The sequence below is a fragment of the Leucoraja erinacea genome, chromosome 19 (genome assembly GCF_028641065.1).
Source record: "Leucoraja erinacea ecotype New England chromosome 19, Leri_hhj_1, whole genome shotgun sequence".
Taxonomy (NCBI): domain Eukaryota; kingdom Metazoa; phylum Chordata; class Chondrichthyes; order Rajiformes; family Rajidae; genus Leucoraja; species Leucoraja erinaceus.
In genome coordinates, this window is record NC_073395.1 from 5319054 (window position 1) to 5347010 (window position 27957).

The following is a 27957-nucleotide window of genomic DNA, read 5'->3' on the forward strand; positions in this document are numbered from 1 at the left end:
GTTTTGAAATTTGATACCAGTGAATTATTTCGTTCAAGGTTGGATTAAATACTGGAGCTGAGTGGTTATGGTAGAGCCAAAACTAAAGTAACAAATATCCTAAGACCAGCATAGTGACCTGCAATGTATGCCCTTTATTAGTAATCTATGCCCTTTATTCCACATCATTACATGGCACAGATCAAAAAAATGGTTAGATATCAGAACCGATTAAGTAAATAAATGATTGTAACACAGCAATTTATTCACACATTGATAATAGAGAACTTCAATTGCCAATGTTGAGGGAAAAAATTGTTGATATTTCACTAAGATTAAAAATACTCTAAATGCATTCAACTAAATTAGTTAAGAATTTACCAATTTAAAACTTGAAGTGCTAATCAGACTGGTGTAATCTGTTAGAAATTCATCAGCCCACAAAAGCTGCAGCATTATACCAACGTATCCTGGTACCATTTTCACTGGTATATCTCCTGCAAATCCTTGTGTCTTTGATCATGAGATTTTTCACTTCAATGTGTCTTAAGCACGATAATTTCAAGAGTCTTGTGCCCTGCCGAAACAGTGCTAGTTAATTCCACACTTCAGTAACTCAAATCCGAGGTCGCCACTGGATCCAGTCATTGCTGGAAGTCATGTTGTGGCTTTGAGGGAACTCACGGTTGGAGTGAAGGCTCGGGTACACCTTTTCCTAGACTCGGACTCTTGAGTCTCTTTCCAGTGGGGTAATATCACTCTTTTGTATATTTATTCCACTTTCCATATGTGGAATAAATAAAAATATAGTATATATTTTGATATCTATATACTGTATATATAAAAACAGTACAAACCGAACCATTCAGTTTCCTTCCACTTTGGAATATCCTAACCATCCGATAAAATCCTGTTTGTTTTTGAACACGACATATTCAAAAAATCTGCTATTATTTATGCTTGTTTCCGCTTCCATTTCTGCAGCATTGCTCAGACAAGCTGACAATAACACAGGAACCTTTTTCCAATTCTTTTTAAACCTATCTTGCATTGCTATGAGGTTAACCAAATCATGCCACATGCTGCTACAGCAAAAACAACATACACTCACCTCTATGATTTACTGCAAAAATATTATTGCACCACTTCAGTGCTTTCAATTTTTAGCCAGCAACACAATGTCCCTTAAATGTGCGATGAGAATAACGGAGAGGTTGTAAATAATCTAACAGCAGCTTCTAAACCAATGACACCCAACTTTTGTGAATGAAAAGCCCACTTATTCATAACCTAATAAACAGGAGCCCTCCATAAATACTCAATGACATCAGGGGCCATTCTTTTTAAGGAATTGGGTCTACCTTAGGAACTGTTAACAGCATTACAACCAGAGCAGCTGTATGCCAAGTGCATTTTTATTTGTTTGTACTTTTGAATGAAATTTCAAACTAAATTACTTCAGTCTTATTAAAAACATAATCTTTGGCGCAGTCACAGCTCCATTGGGTTGCACACACTTGGTTGGGAGCCATCATTGTAGACCAAGCAGTTAAGTGGGAAAATCCAGAAGTTGCTGTTAATAATTCACTACTCTTCCGCAGAATATGCTGATGCATTCTTCACCAAGTCATCGACAAAGAATCAGTGAACTGTTCTCAGCTTCAAAATTTTACTCACTGGAAAATAGAGAGTGAAGATATCATGACACAAGATGATTCAGTTGCTGAAACCTGGAGCAAAAATATGAAGCTTTGTTGAATTTGCCATGAAGTTGTCATTTAACAATAGATGTAATTATTAGCATTGAAGAACCCCTCCAGCCCCAAAAGACTCATACCCTAGAACATTTATTTCATAATCTACGACTCAAGTATCTTCTTGCCAATGGTAGCAGCGCGATGAGAGTATGTGGGTCTTTGATGATATTAGTTGCTTTTTTGACGCAGTGTGTCATGTTGATCCCTTCGATGGTGGGGAGGAGTTGGACTTGTGATGGACCGAGCAAGTTCCACCACTTTCTATTGCCTCCTTCATTCCTGAACATTTGAAGTACCGAACCAGGCTATGATGCAACCAGTCAGTATGCTCTCCAACATACACCTGTAGAGTTTTGATAGAATATTTGGTGACATGCCAGTTCTCCTCAATCTTCTAAGGAAGTAGAGGCCTTGCTGAAATTTGTGATTGCATTGATGTGCTGAGCTCAGGACAAATCTTTACAGATTTGCACGTCCAGAAACTTGCTTGTTGACTCTCTCCATAGCCAACCCATCGATTAAGACAGGCTCATACTTCCTAGTTTTTCCCCTCCTCAAGCCAACAATCGGCTGGTCCATCTTGATAACATTGAGAGCAAGAATGTTGTTCTGGCAACATTCAAACAACACATTCAAACTGGTTATCCACCTCTCTCCTATACTCTGCCGCATCGCTTCGCACCGATGGTATCGTTATTCGCTTAGCACCGATGGTATAGTTGGTGAATTTAAATAGACAATAGGTGCAGGAGTAGGCCATTCGGCCCTTCGAGCCAGGACCGCCATTCAATGTGATCATGGCTGATCATCCCCAATCAGTATCCCGTTCCTGCCTTCTCCCCATATCCCCTGACTCCGCTATCTTTAAGAGCCCCATTTAGCTCTTAAAGACGGCATTGGAGCTGTGTCTGGCTACGCAGTCATGATCATAGAGAGAGTAGTGCAGGGGTCAGAGTATACAGCCTTGAGGTGCTTCTGTGTTAATGGTCATTGCTGATGCAAGGCTGATCTATCCTGGTTGGCATAATGAATGTGGCCATTGCTGGGGACTGGCAGTGGCTGACTGACTTGCCGCCGAAACCAAGTCTCTTTCTTCTCTTCCTTCTCTTCCTGTTGGACGAGGTGAAAGTTGGTGTCTCCCCGTCTCCTTGGCTAGACAGTTCCCCTTCCAACACGCTCAATTCACTTTTGTGAAAGAAGATTTTCAGAAGGTTTCTCTCATTAAACATCTTTTTATTTTATTATAAAAGATTATCACATCTTGTTACTGAATTCCTATTCACACACTACCTGAAGTAATATGGTTTCAATTTACACAAGGATTTTCAGCAAAATATCCTCTGTGCAACTTGAGGTTTCACTCTGCAGTGAATACAGTTTCTCTTAGATTTTAGATGCTGCTTGCATTTATGTGCTGCTCTAGAAAGTGGGTCGTACTGACATATAATATCAGAAGCAGAGGCACCAGTCCTCCAGCTGGCTTGCCCAAGGCTACCATTCCACCACCCATCTCTCAGGTGGCTGCATTCCAATTTAAACACTTTAATAGACCAGCTGGGGGTTGCTCAAGTTCTTTTCCATGATTAGAGTTCTTTCATTACCATATTTAATATCACATCAGATCATAAAGAAATGTTTCGGACCACTTATTTATATAGAATGATTTTTGCAGACATGAGGCAATAAATCCCAACTGCAGCTTTTGAAACAGTTTTCAAAACTGCTAAAACAATCAACTAATTATGCCTTGAATAAATTAAAATAAATATTTCTAGTTTGACATCAGGATCTTCAAGAAAGTACTACTCACAGGGTAAAACATTTAGATGGTTTTCTCTATGTTCAGTCTTAGTTCTTTTCACAATGATAAATTGTGTAATTATTGCATCACAAAGTCAGTCACTGACCATCAGGGAAACTCAAGTCAAGTTAAGTCAAGAGCGTTTATTGTCATGTGTCCCAGATAGGACAATGAAATTCTTGCTTGCTGCAGCACACAGAATATAGTACGCATAAATATAGAACAGTTCAGTGTGTCAATATAGCATAGGCCATATATATATATATTATATATATGTATATATATATATATATATATATATATATATATGTGTATATATATATGTATATATGTATATGTGTGTATATATGTATATATATATGTGTGTGTGTATATATATGTGTATATATATATATGTGTGTATATGTATATGTGTGTGTGTATATATATATATATGTATATATGTATATGTGTATATATATATATATATATATGTATATGTGTATATATATATATATATATATATATATATATATATATATATATACACATATACGTAAATAAACAGATAAAGTGCAATAGGCTGTTATAGTTCATAGTTTGTTTGATGGCAAGTTTAATAGCCTAATGGCTGTGGGGAAGTAGCTGTTCCTGAACCTGGATGTACCAGATTTCAGGATCCTGTACCTTCTACCTGATGGCAGCGGAGAGATGAGTTTGTGGCCAGGATGGTGTGGGTCCTTGATGATGTTGGCAGGCTTTTTGAGGCAGCGATTGCAATAGATCCCTTCGATGATGGGGAGGTCAGAGCCAATGATGGACTGGGCAGTGGTCACAACTTTCTGCATTATTTTCGGCTCCTGGACGCACAAGTTGCCGAACCAAGCCACGATACAACCAGTTAGCATGCTCTCTACAGTGCACCTGTAGAAGTTTGAGAGAGTCCTCTTTGACATACCGACTTTCCGTAATCTTCTCAGGAAATTGAGGCGCTGATGTGCTTTCTTTATAATTGCATCAGTGAGCTGGGACCAAGAAAGATCTTCGAAAATATGCACGCCCAGGAATTTGAAGTTCTTGACCCTTTCCACCATCGTCCTGTTGATATAAACAGGATTGTGGGTCCCCATCCTACCCCTTCCAAAGTCCACAATCAGTTCCTAAATTTTGCTGGTGTTGAGAGCCAGGTTATTGTGCTGGCATCATTTGGTCAATCGGTCGATCTCACTTTTATTCTCTGACTCGTCACCATCAGTGATTCATCCCACAACAGTGGTGTCGTCGGCGAACTTGATGATGGAGTTCGCACTATGTCCGGCTACACAGTCATGAGTATAGAGTGAGTAAAGCAAAGGGCTGAGCATGTAGTCTTGAGGTGCTCCCATGCTGATTGTTATCGAGGATGACACATTTCCACCTAAACGGACAGACTGTGGTCTGTGGATGAGGAAGTCGAGGATCCAATTGCAGAGGGATGCGCAGAGACCCAGTTCTGAAAATTTGGTAACCAGCTTGGAGGGGATGATTGTATTAAATGCCGAGCTGTAATCAATGAATAACAGCCTGACATATGAGTTTTTGTTGTCCAAGTGATCCAGAGTGGAGTGGAGAGCCAGTGAGCTCGCATCCACCGTTGATCTGTTGTGGCGGTAAGCGAACTACAGTGGGTCGAGGTTCTTATCGAGATAGGAGTTGATATGTGGCATAATCAACCTCTCAAAGCACTTCATCAACACAGACGTTAGTGTCACTGGTCGATAGTCATTGAGGCACGTCACCTTGCTCTTCTTGGGCACCAGTATTATTGATGCCCTTTTTAAGCAGGTGGGAACCTCAGACCTCAGAAGTGAGAGGTTGAAAACTCAACGTCATCTGGAAACTATGTTTCTGAGTGACAGTTAAGTATCCTGCATCTCAAAACCATGGATTACCTTCACAGTTCCCTTCATTTCCCAAAGCTTCCATTGAGCAACTTCTCACTAACATCATGTTCTTCAAGGAGAAAAGCTCCGAAAATGTTCAATAATTTCCCTTGGGACCTCTGCCTTTTGTAGACGCCATGATCGTGTCTCCCAAAAGACAAGATGCGAGGAGTCTTAAAGGCCTGTCCCACTTGGCTGTCATTCGCATGCCATTTACGCGACCTGCTAGCCTGTGGGTAGCAGGGGACGGGCGCATGGAGTGGTGTGGAGGAGTGTGGAGTGGCGTGGAGGAATGTGAACTTCGTCCTGAATGAAATCTTCGCGCGCCACCAGCCTGTCGTGTAACTGACGATCAAAGTGGGACAGGCCCAAGACCCTGGTGCGACGCAACGTCTCACCTCCAACAGCAGCAGAAGCAGGCAAATGATCACCGAGCTCGGCCTGGGGCTCACGGCCGTTGCAGATCCGGATCCGCCCCCACTCCTACTCGAAGAGGGGGGGCCAAGACGATTGGAGATAGACACAAAATGCTGGAGTAACTCAGCGGTGCCGGCAGCATCTCTGGAGAGAAGCAATGGGTGACCTTTCGGGTGGAGACCCTTCTTCAGATTGAAGAAGGGTCTCGACCCGAAACATCATCCATTCCTTCTCTCCAGAGATGCTGCCGGTCCCGCTGAGTTACTCCTACATTTTGTGTCCATCTTCATATGACGTCACGCGCTCCAGGCAGCTGTGCGGACGTATGATAACGCGCGTGACCGTCGTGCGTCAGTCACTACCGGCTTGTCGCGTAAATGACGGCCCAAGTGGGACAAGCCTTTTAATGTTGGCATTATACAACAGAGTTAAAAAATCTTTTGGTATTTCCCTGTCGAAGCAGATGAAGGGGTTTAATTACATTTGAAGGTTAGGAGAGCTTTTGTAGGAATTAAAATCAAAATCAAAGGAGGGAGAATGGTTTCTGTTATTGCTGATTGCCTACTATAACAGAGTAAAGGCCTTTTCCCCCATTGACAACACTGCCCAGACACCAAGTCAGAATCCTGGAGCTCCATCACTGAGAGCCCAGTGGGACCTTCCTCACCACACAGTTGTGGTGGCGGTGTGAAGAAATCTTGTCCTGTTCTAAGTGAGACTCCCACGTCCAACTACCCACCTGCAGCTCAAGGTAAAAGAACATTGACCTTAAACATTAACTCCATTTCTCCTTCCAAAGGCGCTGCCTAACCAGCTGGGTTCACAAAGTTCTCTTTAACAGCTAAAAATGGATTTTTGATACAGCAAGCTAAAAATACTAAAGACTGTTTAGTACATTGTTTAATAGAGTGAAGTATCGATCGAAGCAATTGCTTATCAGTTTCAATGGTCTCCACAATGCAACTAGCAGTCGATGTTCTTAAAGAGACAGGAATGTCCGATTAGTGGGGACGCTCCGTTTGCTATAAACAAAATCCCTTATAAAGGGATCCATAATAACGGGGGTAGACAAAAAAGGTGCGTCTTAAGAAAATGATTGCACAGCACATGCATAGGCAGAAAAATATGTACTTAGCTAACAAAGTAATAGCTGTAATATACAAAGATTTTGTTAAAATAAAGATAAAATTAATGCTGAAATATAGAAAAAAAATCCAGATATTAGAAAGTTCAGTTCCACGGGTTAAAAAGGTAAACATTTTCCCAGGATGCATTTTGAGGAAAATGTGACTGAATTACGTTGCCATATTGGAATAATCATCTGATTGTTGCCCTAAATTATATTATTAATGTTGCAGGGAAATATAATAAACAAGTTTGTTCAGTAATACATTTTTGAATAGTATTTTTCCAGGTTGCACAGAAAGTGTAATAGTAATTGACATAAAAATACATTTTTATCTAAATGATGAACTATTGATGATGTATATTTGGGATTTGCTATTTATTTTACCTTCAGGCCAACTACACCCTTTTGACGAGCCAATTTAAAGTATTTATCTAGCTGTAAAGAACAACTAGTTGCTGAATTGCAGCAAATATTTGCTTCTGGGGAAATATAAGATGCTCATAAGTAACACTGCTATTTCCATCGAGACCAGTCATTTTTTCACAAATGGCATTGTGCTACTCAACGAGGGAAGCAAGCTATTCACAAGAGGCAGATTTGTAGTCAATGTTCCCTGATGATATGTCACTGTTCCTAAAGAAAGTCAAATTGCTCCCATGTGGCAAGGACGTGATCTACTGTAACAATTCAATCTTCTATGGAAAGCACACAATATTGTACATCGATTTCCAAAAGGCTAAGTTGCACATGGAAGTCCATTAATTCAATTCAAGGTAAATCTCAAAAATATAAACCAAAGAGGTTATGGGTAACACTGAAGATAGACACAACATGCTGGAGTAACTTAGCGGGACATGCAGCATCTCTGGAGAGAAGGAATGGATGACGTTTCGGGCCGAAACCCTTCTTCGGACACTGATAGATGTAACACCGATGGTAGTTGTAACTTGAACAGGTTTGCCGTCCCCGCACTTTAGGAGTTGAATTTCATAATGTGAAAGTATCCAAACATTATGTTTTATATTGGATGGATAGGTGCAGAGTTGATATTTCCCCTGGCCAGTTAGTTCTCGAATTCCAAGCAGAGATAAGCAGAAATTTCTGAACAGTGAATCTTTGAAATTCTCTGATTAAGAGATAAAAGCTCAATGCTGAGAACATTCATGAATGAGATTGATATATTTTGGTTTAGATATGAAGAGAACAAAAGGGATATTGGGATTAATGCAGGAAAGTGACATTGATGTAAAAGATCAACCATGATACTATTGAAAGACATAGCAGGTAGGAGAGGGCAAACAGCTATTACCTGCTTTTGTTTCTACTATGTGCAACAACCAAAAGTTCTACTGCTAATTTTAAATTAATTAATGTTCTCTCTCTAAACTCACTGTCTCCGTCTCTCTCCATTAAACAGTTGTAACATCTTCTCTTAACATTTGTTTTTTACTGTTGCACCTGGTGACATTTAATTGCTGTTTAATGCAGTAAATTAATACCAAAATCAGACTGACATTTACAGCAATCTGCCAGTAATCCCTTTGTTTAATAGCAATCTGTAATTAAACATACTTTCTTGCATTTCTTCCTCAATCTTTTGTGAACTAATCCATGCCAATGCAACATTGCCTTTTAAGGCACGGTTCTCAATCTAGAACGACTTTCTATCTTTCTGCCTGGGTTCATTGTGACATTATGCAGTTATGTCTCGGTTCAAAGTGCCCTGTTTAAAGCTTCATCAGCAAAAGCATATTTGAGAATCACAATGCAAAAAAAACATTGGTTTTCATCTTTGGTTTGGTAATACCAGCAATGAAATTGGCAATTTTGGAAAAACAAGATTAATAATGGCCTGTCTAAGATAGCAAATATTATATAAAAATTGCTTAAGATTTATTTACATTGTTCTGTGAATTGGATTGTATCTGGAACTTAAAAGTGATTTTCTATTCCTATTAAATTTGCAGTGCTTTGCAGCAATTAACTGTAAAATTAAGGTTAATGACAGCAATGCCAGAAACTAGAAACTAATTGCATAAAATCTATTTAATAGCACACAAAAAACAAAGACTTGGCAGAGAGCACATAGCACATCTTCAGATGCCTTTACGTCTCCAGAGGAAATGGCACTTTGAGCCATTGCAATTTTAATTGTAGGGGTATGGGAATCCAGTGTACCCAAACTTCAGCTGCACCCAACTTCATTAGTCACTACATCATTCTGTCCTCTGGCTGGGTTTCAGATGGCCAATGATCACATGCTCAAGGTAAATCTCAATAATAGATACCAAAGAGGTTAAAGGTTAAAGTTGATGCCGTTCTTATGGTAGTTGCAACTTGTACAGGTTGTGCTGTGCTGTGCTATGTGTGACTGGATCAGAGGGTTTGGGAAGTGTGGGAATGGGAGTGGCAGTTTAGAGATTCTTGTGGTCAGACACGGGAAGCCGCAGGCATCTGGCTCAGCGAACTCTGTAACTCAGGCTCTTGAGAAGAGGCAGATTGAGTCCAAGATTTTGATTTTGATTTGTTTCAGGATACTGGAATCATGGTTAGCGTGGATTCAAATCAAAATGGGAGGGATGGTGGTCAATGCAGCAAGGAGAGGAGAGGGAGGGAATGGCTTAATCTTATCAACTTATCCAACAGGTATCTTAAGTCCATCGTTGGAAATACACGGTTGTTCTTGGAATACCCTACGGTGTCTACTCTAAGGCACTTTAGTCAAAGTTTCCTTGTAAATTTGCAAAAGAAGTGGCCCTGGGGAATATCACCCCGTTTGCTCCTGGCGTGGAAATTGCATCAGGGGAGCAAAGATACCCATTCAGCCAGTACCTGGTCAAATTACTAAAGTGACATGAAACAACATGATCATGTTCATTATTGTATCCCACAGTAGAAAAAACAAATCAATTTCCAATTCAGATTAAAAAAAACAATCAGGATTGTGTTATTGAATGTCGATGCAAGTCTGTTCATTTCATTTCAATTCCACTGTGTTTCCTATAAGAATTATTCTATGTCGTACCACTAAACTGCCAAGCCAACATCCCCAGCAGTAAGGTTCCGATTATTCTGCCAATTCTGAAGGGCATATCACGTTATTCACGTACACAAAATTGCAAAACAAGCACGTTACTCTGAGGTCCATCACGCCAAGAAATTAGCAGGACGACTGAGGAAGTCAAAGATATCAAATCTCTGGTCCATGATTGCTCAAAATGGATAAAGTACCACCTCCCATTATACCCACGCACTCCATGAAGCTCCACCTCAGGCAGAGTTTATGGTTTTTGCCTCAAGAGCTACCTCAGATCGACAGTACTAGAAGAGGCACAAGTTATCTTCAATTCTCAACAATAGCCCAAGACAAAATAGTCTCCTCTGATGTCTATATTTCCCATATGTATGTTGCTTGGTCTTACATTGGTATTCTGAATTTGAAACCTAAGACAGAGAACTGTATTGGGAAACAAGAATGCATTAAAATAAAATAAAATGTATAATTCTCAAACATAAACAGGAATAATTAAACACTTGGATTCTGAAACAACTGCATATTCAAGTGGTTCTCTGTTTTAGCCATAGATAAGATAAAAAATCATGTTTTCCTGGGGTCAAAAGGTGATTCATGGAGTCAACAGATGCAGTGATATCGCCAAATAACCATAAAAGATCCAGCGTTGTAAAATGAACACCCGTAAGTATCGTAACTAGTACATAAGATAATTCTGGGAGTAAGGTCCAAGTCAGAGGCCAACAGTGCCTAAGACTAAAAGAATGCATAACTCAGCTAGATCGCGACGTATTTTTCAACATGCTGAAAAATGCCCACGAGTTAAAAAAAGGGCGCCATGGAAAAAAAAATCGATATTTTCTTTTACTCGTAGGTTTAGTCGAAGTAGGTCGGCATGTTATTCGTAGGTAATCGAGGGTAGTCGAAGGTAATCAAAGGTAGTCGCAGGTAGTCGTAGACAGTCTTCAACATAGTCGAAGGGAGGTTGAAGGAGATCGAAGGAGGTCAACTTCACTCTCCACTATTCGGTGTCCAATTTTCCCGAAGCTAGTTGAAGCTAGTCTTCAACATAATCAAAGTAGGTATGTTACAAAACCTACCTGAATCGTCATTGGGAATCTGCCCAAAGCCATGTCCGCGATTTTGGCGCTGTTTGGGGGGGGCGGGTTTAAAACGAGATTTTTACTAGGCTGTTCCAATCGCAGATGTTCAGCCTAGTAAATCATTAACGAAAAATCGCTGCAAGACCCGGTCGCAAAAGGTATTATTAGTTTTATAGGCCTCGAGTAATAATTAGAATAGTTTTAAAATTACTCTCTCACTCCGCAATCTCTCGCAGCCCCAGGGTTTTATAAAGCAAACAATTAAAGCTATGTACCTTATTTTTACATTAAATGGGGCATGTATATAACCCTGTATATAAAGTTATCTATAGCGAGTAGTTCATTTTGGGCTTTTTATATCCCGCAGTATTTTTCTCGGCATTTGAGGGCACTAATCCAGCGCGATGTGAACGTTCTAAACCAGCGCGTTCACAGGAACCCACTAGAAAGCCGATTTAAATGGGCATTTATTTACAGCAATTGAACACTAAATTCCTTCCATTTGGCCTATAAATTAATGTAAATTAGATATAAAAATCATGTTATATTGTGAATTATTTGTGAATAATCTTTGGACACTTAGGCTATTTAAAAATGTTAATCTTCCCTTAAGAAATGGGCTTTTGACTATCCAAGATCACAGCTTTTTTGTAATGTCCATTGAAAATCAATAGGGAACAAGATGCTAATTTCTGAGTATGAAAATGGCCATAACTTTTTTAATACTTGAGAAATGAAAGTGAATTTGGTGTCAAATTAAACTTATTGTTATGCTTTATCTGATGGGATAAATTGCAGTCTTGATTTTTTAAATCTCAAAATTTTGTAACTTTGCTAGTCAAAGGAGGTCTTTAACATGCCACTTTTTCAAACTCTCCTAAACTCTTCTAAACTCGCCAATTAGGTCGCCGCAGTGGGACAGCCAGTTAAAAGTATAATTTGGTACTGTCAGTAAAAAGCTAACCAGGTTTGTATTTTAAAAAATATGTTTCTGTAATTTAGTCTGCTAAAAGAGTAATTTCTTAATTTTACCTTCTGCAGGACAATGATTTTTAGTTTTCCCTTTTATTGATAGTTTTTTAAATAATTCATAGTGGCATCACAATCCTAAGAGCCAGCTACCAGATGTTCTAGTTATATGTTGGCAAGAGTATGCTAGATTTCCCCAAGCTCAAAGTTGTAATTTTTCACATTAATGGACTCCTTCCAGAACCAGAGACATTCAGAGACACACAAGCAGACATAACTACACATCTAAAATTGCTAAGTAAGAAATCTAAATGTTATGAAAATCCAAATCAATGTGGTTGAATGTCGTACCTGAAGCTGATGGGAGCCATCAGCTAAATTATCTTCCCTTCGACGTGCCTCCTCTAACAGCTGGGCATTCTTTTTCTTGTCCACCTGTTCTTTATGCTTTAGGTTGGCCACTTTCTTGCTTTGTTCCTTCATTTGCCTATAACAGTAGTTTAAGAATAATGAGATGTTAAAGAACTTATATCCAAATCAGTACCATGTGCAGACAGAGAACTAGACTCAATAACACGCCAGCACAGCTGAAATTTCTATTGTTTGAAAAGACAATGTAACTGTTGACGTAACAATTAAATATAAAGTCAGGGTAATCCGATTTTATGGATTCGTCTACTATAATCTGTTCAATTGGAACGTACATGAAACTTGTCAATGTGGAACACAGGGCACAAACCAAAGCTGTTCCATAATTCCAACTCCACCTTAAATCCAATTTAAGCACAAAAAGTTTAATTTTATTCTCATCATAACAATTTTGAGTCCGAATCATAGTATAAATAAATACAGCAGATTTCGAATCAAACTCTCTATGAACTTTATCACTTGAAGGTCCTGAAAATCAGTGGGTTACAAACAAATTTGGAGCAACAATACAATTACAGCCAGCAAAAATAAATAGTCTTCTTGGCGGCTAATTGAGAATGCCACAGAATCCAATATCATTGGCACATGGTACCAGTGCTGATTTTTTTGGAAGCACTATCCAATTCGACATGTCGCGGGATGACGCCTGTTTTGTCGTGAGTAGTCACCCAAAGAGTCGTATCTTTTTTTGGTCGCCGCTGGATTTTCACCATTTTGAAAATTTTTGGCGATCTGCTGCAACTATGACGGGTGCCGGCAAGTCGCCGAAAAAATTGTGTAAGCGGGACAGGCCCTTAAATCTACTTCGACCTTCCTTTTAGGTAGGATATTCCCAGATAATAACAAGCTACTAGGTTAAAAAAAAAGCACATCTCCTTTCAAGCTTTTCTGCTAATTAAAGGGGACATGACATGAGAATTAAGGGACTGAAGTTTAGGGGTAACATGAGGGGGAACTTCTTTACTCAGAGAGTGGTAGCTGTGTGGAATGAGCTTCCAGTGAAGGTGGTGGAGGCAGGTTCGTTTTTATCATTTAAAAATAAATTGGATAGTTATATGGATGGGAAGGGAATGGAGGGTTATGGTCTGAGCGCAGGTATATGGGACTAGGGGAGATTATGTGTTCGGCACGGACTAGAAGGGTCGAGATGGCCTGTTTCCGTGCTGTAATTGTTATATGGTTATATGGTTACTCCTTGAGCTTTCAGATTACAATCTCCCATGCTCTATCAAATTCATTCACGATTTAAAATATTTTTTTAACTGTGTTTAACTTTTTCAAATCTAAAATCATTAATCACAATTATTTTTTGTGTCTCTGAATAATGCGAATCCCTCCAGTAAATCTCTTCTGCATTCCTTCCAAGGCCATGACATATTTCATAAACCATGTGCCAAAGTATTAGTGTTTCTATTCCCCAAAGATGCAATGGCTCACAATAGGAAAGGGGTCACCGAGCCAAGGAAGGAACTCTAGACAATCATATTCTATACTGAGGCAAGCAAGGACTTAAGACTGATGTTACTTAGCACATTTTGTGTCATTTCTGGCAGATTAATTTAATGCTTCAATCTCCCTTCTGATATTTTTTATAGCTAACATATAATACAATAGAAGGATAGGAGCTGTAATATTTAAGGTGTTCCCACAATTTACTAAAAAAAATGTTTACGAATACACAATTATTTTGTTTTTAAATAAGCCACGGTTACTTTGACATTTTGAAGGTCAGATTGCTTGGCCCTCAACAAACGAATTAGCCAAGAGTATGATAATTGGATTCTTGAGCCTTTTCTGCCACTTAAAAGAATCCCAGTTAAGTCTAAGTCACTTTCCCACTCTCCACCTCTACACCACTTGTTGATCATGTACCTGATTGGTCCAACTTTGAACAACCCAATAACTCTTCCTATACAAGTCTGTGGGGTAGAAATCCACGACCACTCCCGACAGTGTGTTCCCGGCACCCGCCAGGTCAAAAAACTGGCTATGTACACCTATTTTAAACTATGTCCCTCTCACCTTAAAGCTACGCCCTCTGGTATTTGATATCTCTATCCTGGGAAAAAAGGTCTGAATCTCTACCTTATGCCGTCTATAAATTTATATACTTCTATTAGGTCTTCTTTCAACCGTTGGCGTTCCACAGAAAACAATCCAACTATCCAACCTCTTCTTGTAGCTAATACCCTCTAATTCAGTCTTCATTCTGATAAACCTCCTCTGCGTCCTTTCCAAAACCTCCACATTGTTCCTTTATTGGGGGTGACCAGAACTGCATGCAATATACTCTAAATGTGGCCAAACCAAAATCCAACAAATCTGCATCATGGAAAAAGAAGAGAGTGGAAGCTTCAGACAAGCGGGCTAAACTGACTCAATTTTCATCAGGATGGCAATGTAAGTAGTGCACTGCATCGTATAGGTGCTACAAGAAAAAATTCCAACAAAATTCCAACAGTACAAAAGGTTTTTGATGACTGTTTAAGTTATGTCCTCAGCCTGACCATTTGTCAAAGCTATCAGTACAAATGTTTGTATATTTTTCTGAGATAAAAATATGATAAACTGTTAAACATTATCAAACCATTACAATATTAAAGATTTAACTTTAGATTGGAAAAAAAAACCAAAACAATTAATGAAACTAATTTAATAATGTCCAATAATACTCTTTTAGAAAGCCTCTCATTCTTCTTAAGTCCAGTGAATACAATTCTAATCGGCCATCTAACTTCATACAGGTATCACACCATCCATGGAATCAGTCTAGTGAACGTTTGTTGCATTCCCTCTATGGAAAGTATATCCATTGTTAGGAAAGGAGACCAAAGCTGCACACATACTCCAGGTGAGTTCTCACCACAGACCTCTAATTGTAGCAACACATGCTTACTCTTGTAAAATCTTCTTGCTATGAAGCATATCATACCATATGCCTCATATGCTTGCTGTACTTGCACGTTTGCTCTCAGTGTCTTTGTTCTGGAATATTTCAAATCTAACACCATTTAAGTAATATAACGTTCAGATTTTCTACTCACACCTCAGAAACGCTCACTTGGGTTAGTAGAGGCTTTCTGCAAGCAGAGGCCCTTGTGACCCCTATACTGTTTGCAGTAGAGGGGCTACTTTTTTTTAAAATGTTACAAAATAATGGAGAACAGAAGGAGAAATGTCATTTTTGCTCAAAATTCTGGCCAGAGACATCTTGGCAAATCTACATCAAATTCGTTTTCCAGATGGATTTTAAAGAAAAGATGCACCGTTAAATGTGATGAAAGAAAATATTGTGCTCGTCAAAAGATTGCGCCAAACAGCAGACATTTGCTTCAGCACAGTTAGATTGAAACTGCACATGTAGTTATATGAATTTATTCCTGGTGCCTGACAGAACTGATTCAGCTGACAGTCCTCAAGAGAATCCACGTGGTCTCTTCCTTGCTCTTATTATACTCACTACTAAAGAATCAAACTGTCTTCTGCTCCAAGGGGGTGCAGAGATGATTAGATCCCAGGATATTGGTGAATTAGTCTGGTCTCTGAATTAACCTAATCTGTGGCACTGCAAGTGGAACATTGGGTGATTCTATTTATGAGTTTTAACTCACTGATGCAGATCAAAAATGTTCTTTATGAAGGGCAATCCTTTGTTTGATCTACCAATCTTTAAAGAATCATTTTAAGTGAGGGGATCATTAATTATGGAAGACCATCAACATTTTATATACACTGTTTTAAATGCTTAAATATTGTCATCAACATTTTGGGCCATGTTTGGGAAACTTCTACTCCCACATGTGGTCTTGTTCATGAAATTTAAACCTTTAGTACAATATAGTGGATCATGTAACAGCCTGGTTCAATTACATGATTAAGTCACCATATTGTTGCTTGAATCTTCTTCCCGACAGCTGGTCTGGCTATGTAAACTATACAGGGAGTTTAAACTGTCGGAGGTGAAATGGCATTTCACCAAAAGGGAGACGACACTCCATTGGCTATCTGCAAATATGTACATCATCTCACCACCCATTCAATTATAATAAAGGTCACACAGTACAAATACTTGAAATAATAAAAATGCTACATTTGGTTGCTTTTCTCAATGGGTTACCAATAACACTACTCATGTTATATGAAGCAGTTTGAATATATAACGGGATAATTTTAAGAACTTAAAAGGAGAATAATGTGTTTTAAGAAATGTGGCCATTTTTGCTCAGCGGCTTCATGACGTGGGTAACAACTGCCCACTCACCTGCCATCATCATCTACAAATAGGTGCGCTTGTGGAAGAAAATCATTGTGGCACCCATTAATGCAATCTTGTTTTCCTGGTTGGCATTCAACAAAAAAAGACCAACATTTAACTCAGATTCAATAATCAAATTCAATTCCTGAATTTTAGCAAAACAGCTAAAACAAGCAAGCAAGACAAGGACAGGCAGCATCCCTGGAGAACATGGATAAGTAACGTTTTGGGTCGGGAATCTTCTTCAGACTGTTGGCTAACAGCTAAACTAAACAGCTAAGAATCTTTGTTATCAAGAAAGATACAACATGAGCTATTGATGTGGAAAGTTGTTCATGGGTTGATATGTTGTTTTGAGTTTGTAGTGGGTTGGCATAACACCTTAATATAAAAATATTTATATAAATATATCAAAATTAAACTGTGATCGACTGATGTGGTTATTACAAAATTTGCTTACAAGCCAAGTCTTCAGTAGCTTGCCAAATATTTTTCAGACACATTGCCTGCAAGTTATTTTACAAAGAAGGAAAAAAGGAATACAGGTGGTCAGTTTGAGATGTTTAAGAAAGCAAAAATATGGACCAAGTGCAAACATGCAATTAATGACATGGAACATTTGTGGTCATGAAAGGAAACTAAAGGTTAATCTTTTGGCCCAGTGTAAGCAAATAGGCCCGTTTTCTGCCTTGGCATTTCTGCTCAGTTGCAATTTGACTTTAGTCAGTTAGACAAGATCCTAGTCACATAAATGATGTTAACATTACTAAGCTTTTCATTACATTTTTTAAATCCAATAGTAAAATTTCACTGCCATTAAGCATAAAAATGGTTTGATGATGTCCATTAACCAAATGTAAAATGCATTGCAAGTGAGCTAGAAATATTTATATGCACATCTTGTGCTGTGTTTCTGTCTACATGCATGGATAGTAAAACTATGTTAATCCAGCATGCCTGGATTATTATTAGTGCTCCACTGACAGATTTTCCGGACTATTAGATATTATTCCAATTAATACAAAAACACACAATTCCTGACTTTTAAGTTGTTACACAGGAGCGTAATAAAATTTCCAGCAATTACGATGTTTTAAAGGAGCACAGGAAGGAGAACCCAGTGAGTTTCACAGGTGTGCACAAATGGAGTTCAAGTGAGTTTCAAGGGATACTGGTCCCAGAGCGTTAATAATAACTTTGGAACAGGGACCCTGATATACAAAAAGGAGTGTGGGAACCAAAGCCCTGGTGTGTTCAACAGAGCATGAGAATCAGTTTCCAATGAGGAAGAATCAGAAGAGGCTGGATCATAGGGATCTCCAAACAATTGGGCATAGCAGATGATCAGAATTTTACTATACACATATTCATGTACCCATGGTAGACAAAAATGCTGGAGAAACTCAGCGGGTGAAGCAGCATCTATGGAGCGAAGGAATAGGCGACGTTTTGGTTTGAGACCCTTCAGACCGAAGAAGGGTCTCGACCCGAAACATCACCTTCGTTCCATAGATGCTGCCTCACCCGCTGAGTTTCTCCAGCATTTTTGTCTACCTTCTTCGATTTTTTTCAGCATCTGCAGTTCTTTCTTAAACCTGTACCGATGGGATCGTTTGAACACTTATTTTTCTAGGTTTGGGAAAATGGAAGAATCAGCACAGATTCATCCAAACCCCATAATGATGATGTGTTGTATTATAAAGTTACACAAATCAACTAAGAGACTTTATTGGATTTGGTTAACCGCAACCAAAATAACAAAAATTCATAATCGGGTTGAGTTTTGAAGCAATCATTCATCTGTGATTTTGGCCTGGTTTTTCCACTCTCACTTAGCAGAGCCATACTTGCCCAGCACATCTTACAGTCATGGATTCTGTAATTACTCCCATCAATATGTTAATCAGATAACCCTCAACAATTTAATTCCAATTCACTAGTCCAGACAAAGGCACTGAAGCAGTTTTTCTTTAGTGGACATAACAGTCTTGAGCAAAGATATTCTGATAACAATATTTTAGTGCAAGTGAATCAGTGATCATGCACGATCGACATCCTAACTACAATTATAAAATTTATCTTCCTTTCAATAAAGTAATTGGAGACCATCCACAGTGGGCAGTGAAGTAAAATTGTGTGTAGACTCTACAGAAGCATTTCAAATTGTTGAAGATTGAAACTGAATGAATGGTCTCATTCAGAAATCACCTGTTGCAATTTTGCTTTTCCCACCTGAATCACTGTCTTGGGCCTTCAAAAGGCCGCTAAATACAACTGGATATAATTTTAATCTGTGGTTACAAAATGTGGGGAACATATTTTATTTTATTTTATTACAATAAAAGCCATTCATATTTTATTAGTTGAACACCTAATAAGCGGTTCATAGTTAAATATATTTAAGAATGTGTCCTAAAAAAAACCTAATCAATTTTCCCATTACCAAAGTAAAATAATCCATTCCCAAGAGTACAATATCCAATTACTCAGAAACAAAAATGGATTTTATTAATAATATAGCTTCTGGATTTAACTAATATCCAAAGCTTCCACAGAGCGCCCAGCAATGCATTTTGAACTATGCACCAAGCACTAAAATGTCGGAGCTTATATTGATTATTTCTAAGTTTTTATATTTTGAATAACTAAAATGGAAACTGCACAGTGGTGCAGCTCAAACTCCAGGAGCCCAAGTTTGACCTTGGATGCTGTCTGTATGGAATTTGCAAACTCTTCCTGTGACCATTTAGATTTCTGGTAGTTACTTTGATTTCCTCTTAATGGACAATAGGTGCACGAGTAGGCCATTCGGCCCTTCGAGCCAGCACCGCCATTCACTGTGATCATGGCTGATCATCCACATTCAGTACCCCGTTCGTGAATCACATCCATACTGGTAGGTTTATTAGCTACAGTAGATTTCCTCTTTGTATAGTTAAATGGAAAAGGAATGTTTAAAAAAAAGGGAGCTGATTTTAATACTTTTACCCTAGCTGTGTCTATTCTTGAGATCACCTTTCTAATCAGGGGAATGTCATAAAAAAACAATCTTGCAAGGAATGATCCTAAAAGAGCACCAAAAGTTTAATTTGCCATTTATGATTAAGTGCATGCCTTTCATTTCAATTCTGCTCATTTCCGATCTCACCATGCTTAAAGCTGGTTTAAGTTTGATAGAAACAGCACATGCTTATGCCAAGCCAATTTGAATTTATTTTAAAATTTGAACATTGAAAAAAAACTATCAGTTATTGGTTTCCCTCCAACTCAATCTAGGATCTGGAATACCCTTCATCGACAGGCATCGACAGGCTAGTATAGCATGGTGGTTGGATTCTTGTCCAACAGCAGTTCTGAACCAATTGATCTACAGTCATAAGTTTGAATGCTACCAAGGCACCCTGCCTTCGGAAAGGTGCCATTATGCTGAAACAAGTGCAGAGATGATTTGTAAGGATGTTGCCAGGACTTGTGGCCCTGAGCTATAGGGAGAGTTAGGCAGGCTCAGAGTTTATTCCTTGGAGTGCAGGAGGCTGAGGGATAATCGTACAAAAGGTGTATTAAATCATGAGGGGAATAGGTAGGATGAATGCAGAGTTTTCTTCCCAAGGTAGGGGGAATCAAGAACTAGGGGGAATAAGTTTACTGTGAGAGGGGAAATATTTAATATGAACATGAATGACAACTTTTTCCGCACAGAGGGTGGAGGGTAAATGGAACAAGCTGCCAGAGATAATAGTTGAGGCAGGTACAATAACAATCTATATGACATTTAAACAGGTACATCGATAGGAAAGGTTTGGAGAAATATATACCAAACATAGGCAAATGGGACTAATTTAGGTCAGCAAGTTGGGCTGAAGGGCCTGTTTTCATGTTGCATGACTCTATGGTAGTCAGAATATTTAAATGTAATGTTGATAAACAAATCCAGAATTATTACTAGTCTCAGTCATGGTCATCATGAAACACTGCATCATTGCAAAAATGCATATGGTTCACAAGTAAGCTTCAGAAAAGCAAATCTGCCCTTATATCACTCAAGACCCACCACTGTGGTTGACTCAAGAGTCAAGAATCAAGAGTGTTTTATTGTCATCTGTCCCAGATAGAACACTTAAATTCTTACTTGCTGCAGCACAACAGAATATGTTAACATAGTTGTCTGTAAACAATATGATAAATATTTCCTGAGATATCCACATCTGTCAACCAATGGTCTACCCTTGTACATTTTTTGTACATCTTTACAAATACTGTCACAATTTCCTTCTCCTTGTTGTCGTCAAAGGAAGTCCCTCTGGATCGAGGATGATATACTTCCCCTCCAATTTTGTGGGTACTGAAATGTTAATGAGGGCAATGTTGGAGCTGCAGATTCCTTCACAGACAGGGCAGAGAAGGGATGTGTAGCATTTGAGGTGCTCTGCTCTTTCTGCTGCTTATCCAGGGCCTCTGTGTGCTCCCGATGTTTGGCCTCCAGGTTCTCAATATCATTTTAAACTCTCCTCTTCTCTTCACAGGCCAGGGATTCCCAGGTGTGAGCTACATTTCTTCAAGGAAGCTTTGAGCAAATTCTTGATTGTTTTCCTTGTCTGCACGGTAATCTCTTCTCACAGAAGAGCTCAGAATAGTGTATCTGTTTCACGAGTCTGGCCTTGGGCATGCAAATGACCTGGCCATCTCAACATTGCTAACTGTGTTGGTCCCTTGGGAATTCCAGCCATCCAACATTTATTGAACCAATAACATCGATGCATTTTTTTTTTTAAAGTTCAAAATTAGAATATATTTCATTAATTGACAGAACAGTACAGCTGGAAAACATCTTTGCAGGATCTACAAGACAGACGTTCGTCAATACTGAGTTATTACATGGACTTGTTGAGCATGATTTCATTGCTCAAAGATGTACTTGCCGTGCTTATATATACTTTATTAAATACAGCTGCTGGTTTAAACTTCTTTGCAGTCCCAAAAAAATGAACATTGTCAATAATTTTTTTTTGCAAATTCCTTTACAGCTTTTCAATACTGAGAATAATAAGAGAATATTTTACTGCAAGTTCATTATTTAAATTATTAATCCCATTGAAGTCAAAGGAAAATTATGGTACTATATGCTAATTGTTGGTCAAAAATCATCTGTAAGAACAATCTTAATTTATGATAAAATTACTAAATAAATAAGAAAATATTAGATGGCAATCAGGACCATCATATTGCAACCATCTTTTCAGTTACTGCACCGATAAAATTAGTTTCCTACATTTGTGAATTAACTGCCACGCATGTTAGATAGAGATAAGATTCAGTGATTATATCACTTCAGGGTTTCTACACTGCAGTTTCCATATGCATACATGTAAAGTTTAACATAAAGATTGTTGAGAGGGTTCATTCAATAGGCTATGTTTTAAAATCCCCTGCACCAAATTGTAAACTGCCATGATTGTTTCTCCTTGCTTTCAAGAAAATCAAGTTTTTGAGCTTCTGCCTCACTAATGATACACCAGTTGGATTATGCAACTTAGTACGCACTTACAGTGCCCTCCATGATGTTTGGGACAAAGACCCATCATTTATTTATTTATCTCTGTACTCCACAATTTAAGATTTGTATTAGAAAAAAAATCACATTTTAATAAAGGCCATTTTTGTTTCACCATGTACAAATTACAGCAGTGTTTATACATAGTTCCGCCCAGTTCAGGGCACCATAATGTTTGGGACACAGCAATGACATGCAAATGAGTGTAGTGTTTTGTTGCATATCCTTAGCATGCAATGACTGCTTGAAGTCTGTGATTCCTGGACATCACCAGTTGCTGGGGTGTCTTCTCTGGCGATGTTCTGCCAGGCCTGTATTGCAGCCACCTTTAGCTTATGGTTGTTTTGGGGGCTAGTCCCCTTCAATTTTCACTTCAGCATGTAAAACACATGTTCAATTGGGTTCAGATCGGGTGACTGACTTGGCCACTCGCGAATTGACCATTTTGTAGCTTTGAAAAACTCCTTTGTTGCTTTAGCAGTATGCTTGGCTCATAGGCTCGCTGTAGAATGAACAGCCGGCCAAAGCGATTAAATATCTGCAAAATTATTTGTTTGTTCATAAACACAAAATTAATGTTCATTTGGTATTAGGAAGGCAAATATCATGGTGGTTTTTACCGAAAGGATGTTAATGTACAAAGAATTCCTTCTACGTGTGTAAGGCTTTGGTGAAATCAAATCTGGAGTCAGAGTGCGGTTAGTTTTCTTATCTTACCAAGTAACTCGTTGTATTAGAACATTGTCTAATTTGGGGAGATAAAAATAAAATGAGCCTACACTGTCCAAAGATGAGAAGAATTAAAAGGTAAACTCAATAAAGGTTCAGGAAGGCTTGAAGATAAATAGCGAGATGACATTTCTCTCAATTAGATTAAAATTAAAATTCTGCTTCAATTTAAAGACCAACAATTTTAAATCAAGATGAGAGGGGTAATAAATCTGAAAGTTTTCACTATAGAGAGTCATGGATTGGAGATTCACTTGTCAAAAATATTCAGAAATGAGATGGTCAGATTTTTAAACACCATGGAAATCACGCAATACAGAGGTATGTCAACAACACCACCACCTCTCTTGCATGCACCAAGTTGTACATGACTGGCAAGGTCTCCAAAATGTATTATATCATGGAAATGTAATGTGACTCCACCAATAATAAATTATATTATAACACGATCGGGTAGTACATCACTCATTTGATTATGTAGCTGCAAGACAACTTTATGCCATTGACAGACCGATATTTTGTGGCACTTTAGTGACGATGATCATAAACAGTTTTAATTTCAGCACCACTTTTTAAAAATAAAAATCTCCTTAAATCTCCATTGGTGTACAATCGGAGCAAAGTTAAACACACAAAACTGAAAACTTAACATATCCTTCAAACATAAACTGAACAGCTATCACTTCTGTCACTATAACCTTAATTCCATTCCTCGTACATTCTAGAGATATGGAACTAGAAGACCTACATCTTGCAACTTCCTCCAAAGCAGTGCTTCTTAAACTGGTGAATGGTTCACCCGAGTGCGAATGAAATTATTTTGGGGCGAATGAAACTAAAGGGGGGGGAATGAAGGGTGAATTGCTTAATTTATTCAGATATTTATATATTTTTTTCTATACTTAAAAAAGGCATTGCCATCAAAGTGGTTAGTAAGCACTTATTGGTTTTAATGGTAGTGGAGCTGGAAATTTGATATATTTTTATCTCTGTAGCGGGATATTTCCCAAATTTACTGTAACATCATCTTTTAGGGAAGACCAGACCAGAGCTAGTGGGATCATAAATGTATAAATGGCAACATCGGAGGATTGCCGTAGGCAACTGTTGAACTGTAACTTTATGTTGTGTAGGAATTTAGCTACCAAATTTGATATTAGGTGGTATTGTGAGCTATCGTCGGGGTTTTTGAGCTAGTTTTCCAAGAAAACAAAACTGCTGTAATCAAAGCCCGAAAGGGTAGGATGGGGCTGCAGCCCAGTGTTTAGACGTTGGAATGTTTTTTTATTATTCTAAGAGAATGATTTTCCAATTCCAGTGGTAATTAAACTCTTTTTTTTTTCACTCCTGGCTTTCTTTAGATATTTTTCGGATGTTCAAAAAGTTGAATAAAATAAACACTTAAGAAATGAGTTAACTCATGTTTTTTGCTCATGTGACAAAATAAATTACATTTAAAATTATACACAAGGGAGAAAAAGACGTAAATTACCAAAAAACATCAGAAAATCTAGTCAAGGTTGGATGAAATTTTGTGATAAAGACACAAGGGTGAATAACACTGAAATAGTTTAAGAAGCACTGCTCTATAGAGCCATAGGTCATACTTATTGTTACTTTTGGATGGAACACAAATCCCTGACTACTTACTGTGCAGTGTTAATTGCATGTTAAATACGCAACTGTAGAATTAAGTTTTCTTTGAAAAAATACAGTGCAAATTTTGTACCATGCCTTGTTATTATATGCTCATTGCCCAAGTACAACATTTCTTGCAATGTAATCAACTACCAATTTTTCGGTATTTAGGCTGCCAGGGAATTAAAACCAAATATACCGTTCATAGGCTTTAGTGTCACAGCCAGTTATTTGATGGAGATAATCCCAAATCCAAACTCAATAGTTCATTGTCCGCAGTTTTTTTTTCTTTTTGTACTGAAATTTTCCCCCAAATATATTTCCAATTCAGATTTACATACTACAATTGAATCCAGCCAGTGCATTCCAGATAATGACAAATAGTGGCAAGAAAAATGAAATTTAATTTAATACTTGAATTTTAAAACTAATTATCTAATGTAAGTATTCTCTGGTTATCAAGCCTCCCTCTATTAGAAATACACACTCGCAAAATGTTTACATTTAAATAAAACTTAAAACTAAGAAATTGTTATAGTTTCGCAACACCTTTTGTAAATATTTCCCAATATTTTCTTTCATTTTAATCTACAAATTGGCTTTGTTCATGGGATGGAGTGTTGCCCAAAATACCTTTGTATTCTGTACTGATGACGAAAGTTAATAAATAAGCTTTTTTAGAGTGTTAGTAGAGGGGAAATTAGATGGTTCTGCGGTCGAGGAAGAAATGGAGGGCTTTAAGGCCTTCCTGGTGGGGTATGGAGATGTAGAGTGGCTGAACGTCCATACTAAAGATGAGGGAGTGGGGGCTTGAAAAGCGGAAGTCATTAAAGAGGCGAAGGGCATGTGAGGTATCTTGGACATAGTTCGGGAAGAGATTGGACCAGGGGGATAGGATGGAGTCGAGGTACGTGGAAATCATTTCCGTGGGACAGGAGCAGACAGAAACAATGGGTCTGCCAGGGCAGTTGTATTTGTGGATTTTGGGGAGAAGGTTAAAAACCGGCTGTGGGTGGCTGGGAAATAATAAGGTTGGAGGCTGTGGAAGGCAGCCAGCCAGAAGTGATGAAATCAGGTGTTTGAGATAGTGGCCTGGTGCTCATCTGTGGGGTCATGGTCCAAGGATAAGTAGGAGGAGGTGTCTGAGAATTGTTGCCTGGCCTCAGCCCGGTAGAGGTCAACGAGCCAAACACCCACAGCACCTCCCTTGTCGGCGGGTTTGATTATAATGTCAGGGTTGTTGCAGAGTGTACGGAGGGCTGTACGTTCAGAGAGGGTGAGGTTGGAGTAGGTAAGGGAAGTGGAAAAGTTGAGACGGTTAATGTTATGCCGGCAGTTAGAAATAAAGAGGTCGAGAGAGGGTAGAAGGCTGTTCTGGGGAGTCCATGAATAGGGAGACCGGTGGAGACGGGAGAAGGGGTCATCACTGGGTGGTGAGGACTCCTTCCCATAGAAAAAAGGCGCGTATGCGATGGAAGAAAAGCTCTACGTCGTGGCAGATCCGGAACTCGTTGAGGTGGGGGGCGGAGGGGAAGGAAGGTGAGGCCTCTGTTGAGGACAGCCCGTTCCATATCAGAAAGCACAACCTTGGATTCATTAGTCAAGAGCTTTTCACTGTATCTCAGTGCATGTGACAACAATATACCAATAAAACGAAAAGCTGCCCATCCCAGCCTTGAGTACAATGATTCTGGCGCCTTAGCACACTAGGGTAAGATTTCTAATGGTTCATGACTCTCTTGGAGAGGACATTCTATTCTCCATTTGGAATAGTTGACCGCATATTCTGACATGGTGTCTCCTAATTACAATTTTCCTCATGAGAGAAAGCAACCTCCCAATCCCAATTCTAGCAAACCACTTTGTATGTTCCCATGAAATTACTCACTAGAATTTAGAAGAATAAAAGATTTAAGCTGCAAAATCATTCCTCACCAGCCAACATAATTCATCCCAGGAATCAAGCAAGTGAACTTCCATCAACTGTTTCCAATGCACATTTATCTCTCCTTAAATAGTTAAATGAGGAGATCACAATGTATTATTTACTCTAGCTTTGGTTTAACACCCATTGCAGTGGTAGCAAGACTTTTACTTTCAAAATTCAATGAAGGCCAATTTCAAGTTTCAAGTTTATCTTGAGAAAATATTGGTAAATGTGGTAGTCAGCAGCAAGTGTAACTGGCAAGCCGTACTCAGCAAAATTCAGTCTTTTTTGTGAATACATTTTCATCATCTTTTCAGACACATCACCAGGTAAATACAGAATAATTTTTTCCAGAATATGGGTAAGATGATGGACATTTTGGCAGACTGGACTAGAAAATTTACTGCGTATGTGAAAGCAGTAGCCAAATAGAAGTCAGCAGAGATGAGAGGACAGGACTTGGTGGAAATTGCGAGACAAAATACTGTAGATGCTGGAATCTTGAGCAAAATAGTCATTTCCATTAAGAACTGTTGGTGCTTCCTACAATAAGTACCTGCAGGTTGGGGATTTCCACATGGGAGAAGTCACCCAGAACTTTCTTTTCAACATATACCTCTCCACGCTACTATTTTAGACTCCAATTGCACTTCACCAGTGGAGCACAAATTCACGGCAGCTTCCCTCACAATTAAATCAGGGAGTGTGCCTGCTGAACCAGTGCCAGGTCCGACCTGGCACAAGAACAGCGACTCCATTCATTTCAACAGAGAGCAATGCCAAGCACGCATATACACACACCTCACTCTTGTTCCATGGCAGTAAATAATAGAAAATGTTTCTATAATTAATTCCTAAAGAAGTCAACTGACGAGAATAAAGAGCTTTATGTTCATACTAGGATCTTCACTTGGCCGCCTAGGTTCAGCTAATTTTAGCAATGAAGTAACATGTTCCTCCTTTTTGATTTTTTCCCCAAACAACTTTCTTTCCTCTTGTACATGCACTATATACTTGTGTTAATCAATTTTCCATAAGTTGTTCAGTAAAAAAGCGTATTTATCAAGTTCCCACATCAATGCCGAATGAGATCAATATTTTGGGTAGCAGTCCATTTCATGAGCCAAGTCAATTGTGATCATTAATTTTCCAGGAGCTGGCCCCCAACCTCAACAACTTCTACTTTGATTCCTCCCACTTCCTGCAAGTCTAAGGTGTAGCTATGGGCATCCGCATGAGCCCCAGCTCTGCCTGCCTCTTTGTAGGGTACATTGAACGATCCGTGTTCCAGGCGTACACTGGCCCTCTATCCCCAAACTCTACCTCCGTTACATTGACGACTGCTACCTCCTGCACCCA

At 38.8% G+C, this 27957-nt stretch overlaps 1 protein-coding gene across 1 annotated transcript in view; it reads right to left on the reverse strand.

Moving 5' to 3' along the window:
• The window catches only part of erc1b (ELKS/RAB6-interacting/CAST family member 1b), a 394538-nt gene that overhangs the window by 282362 nt on the left and 84219 nt on the right, over window positions 1-27957 (reverse strand). The window contains exon 13 of the mRNA XM_055650144.1: window positions 12421-12556. Coding sequence (XP_055506119.1) covers window positions 12421-12556 — 136 coding nt within the window. The remainder of the gene's footprint in view (window positions 1-12420; window positions 12557-27957) is intronic.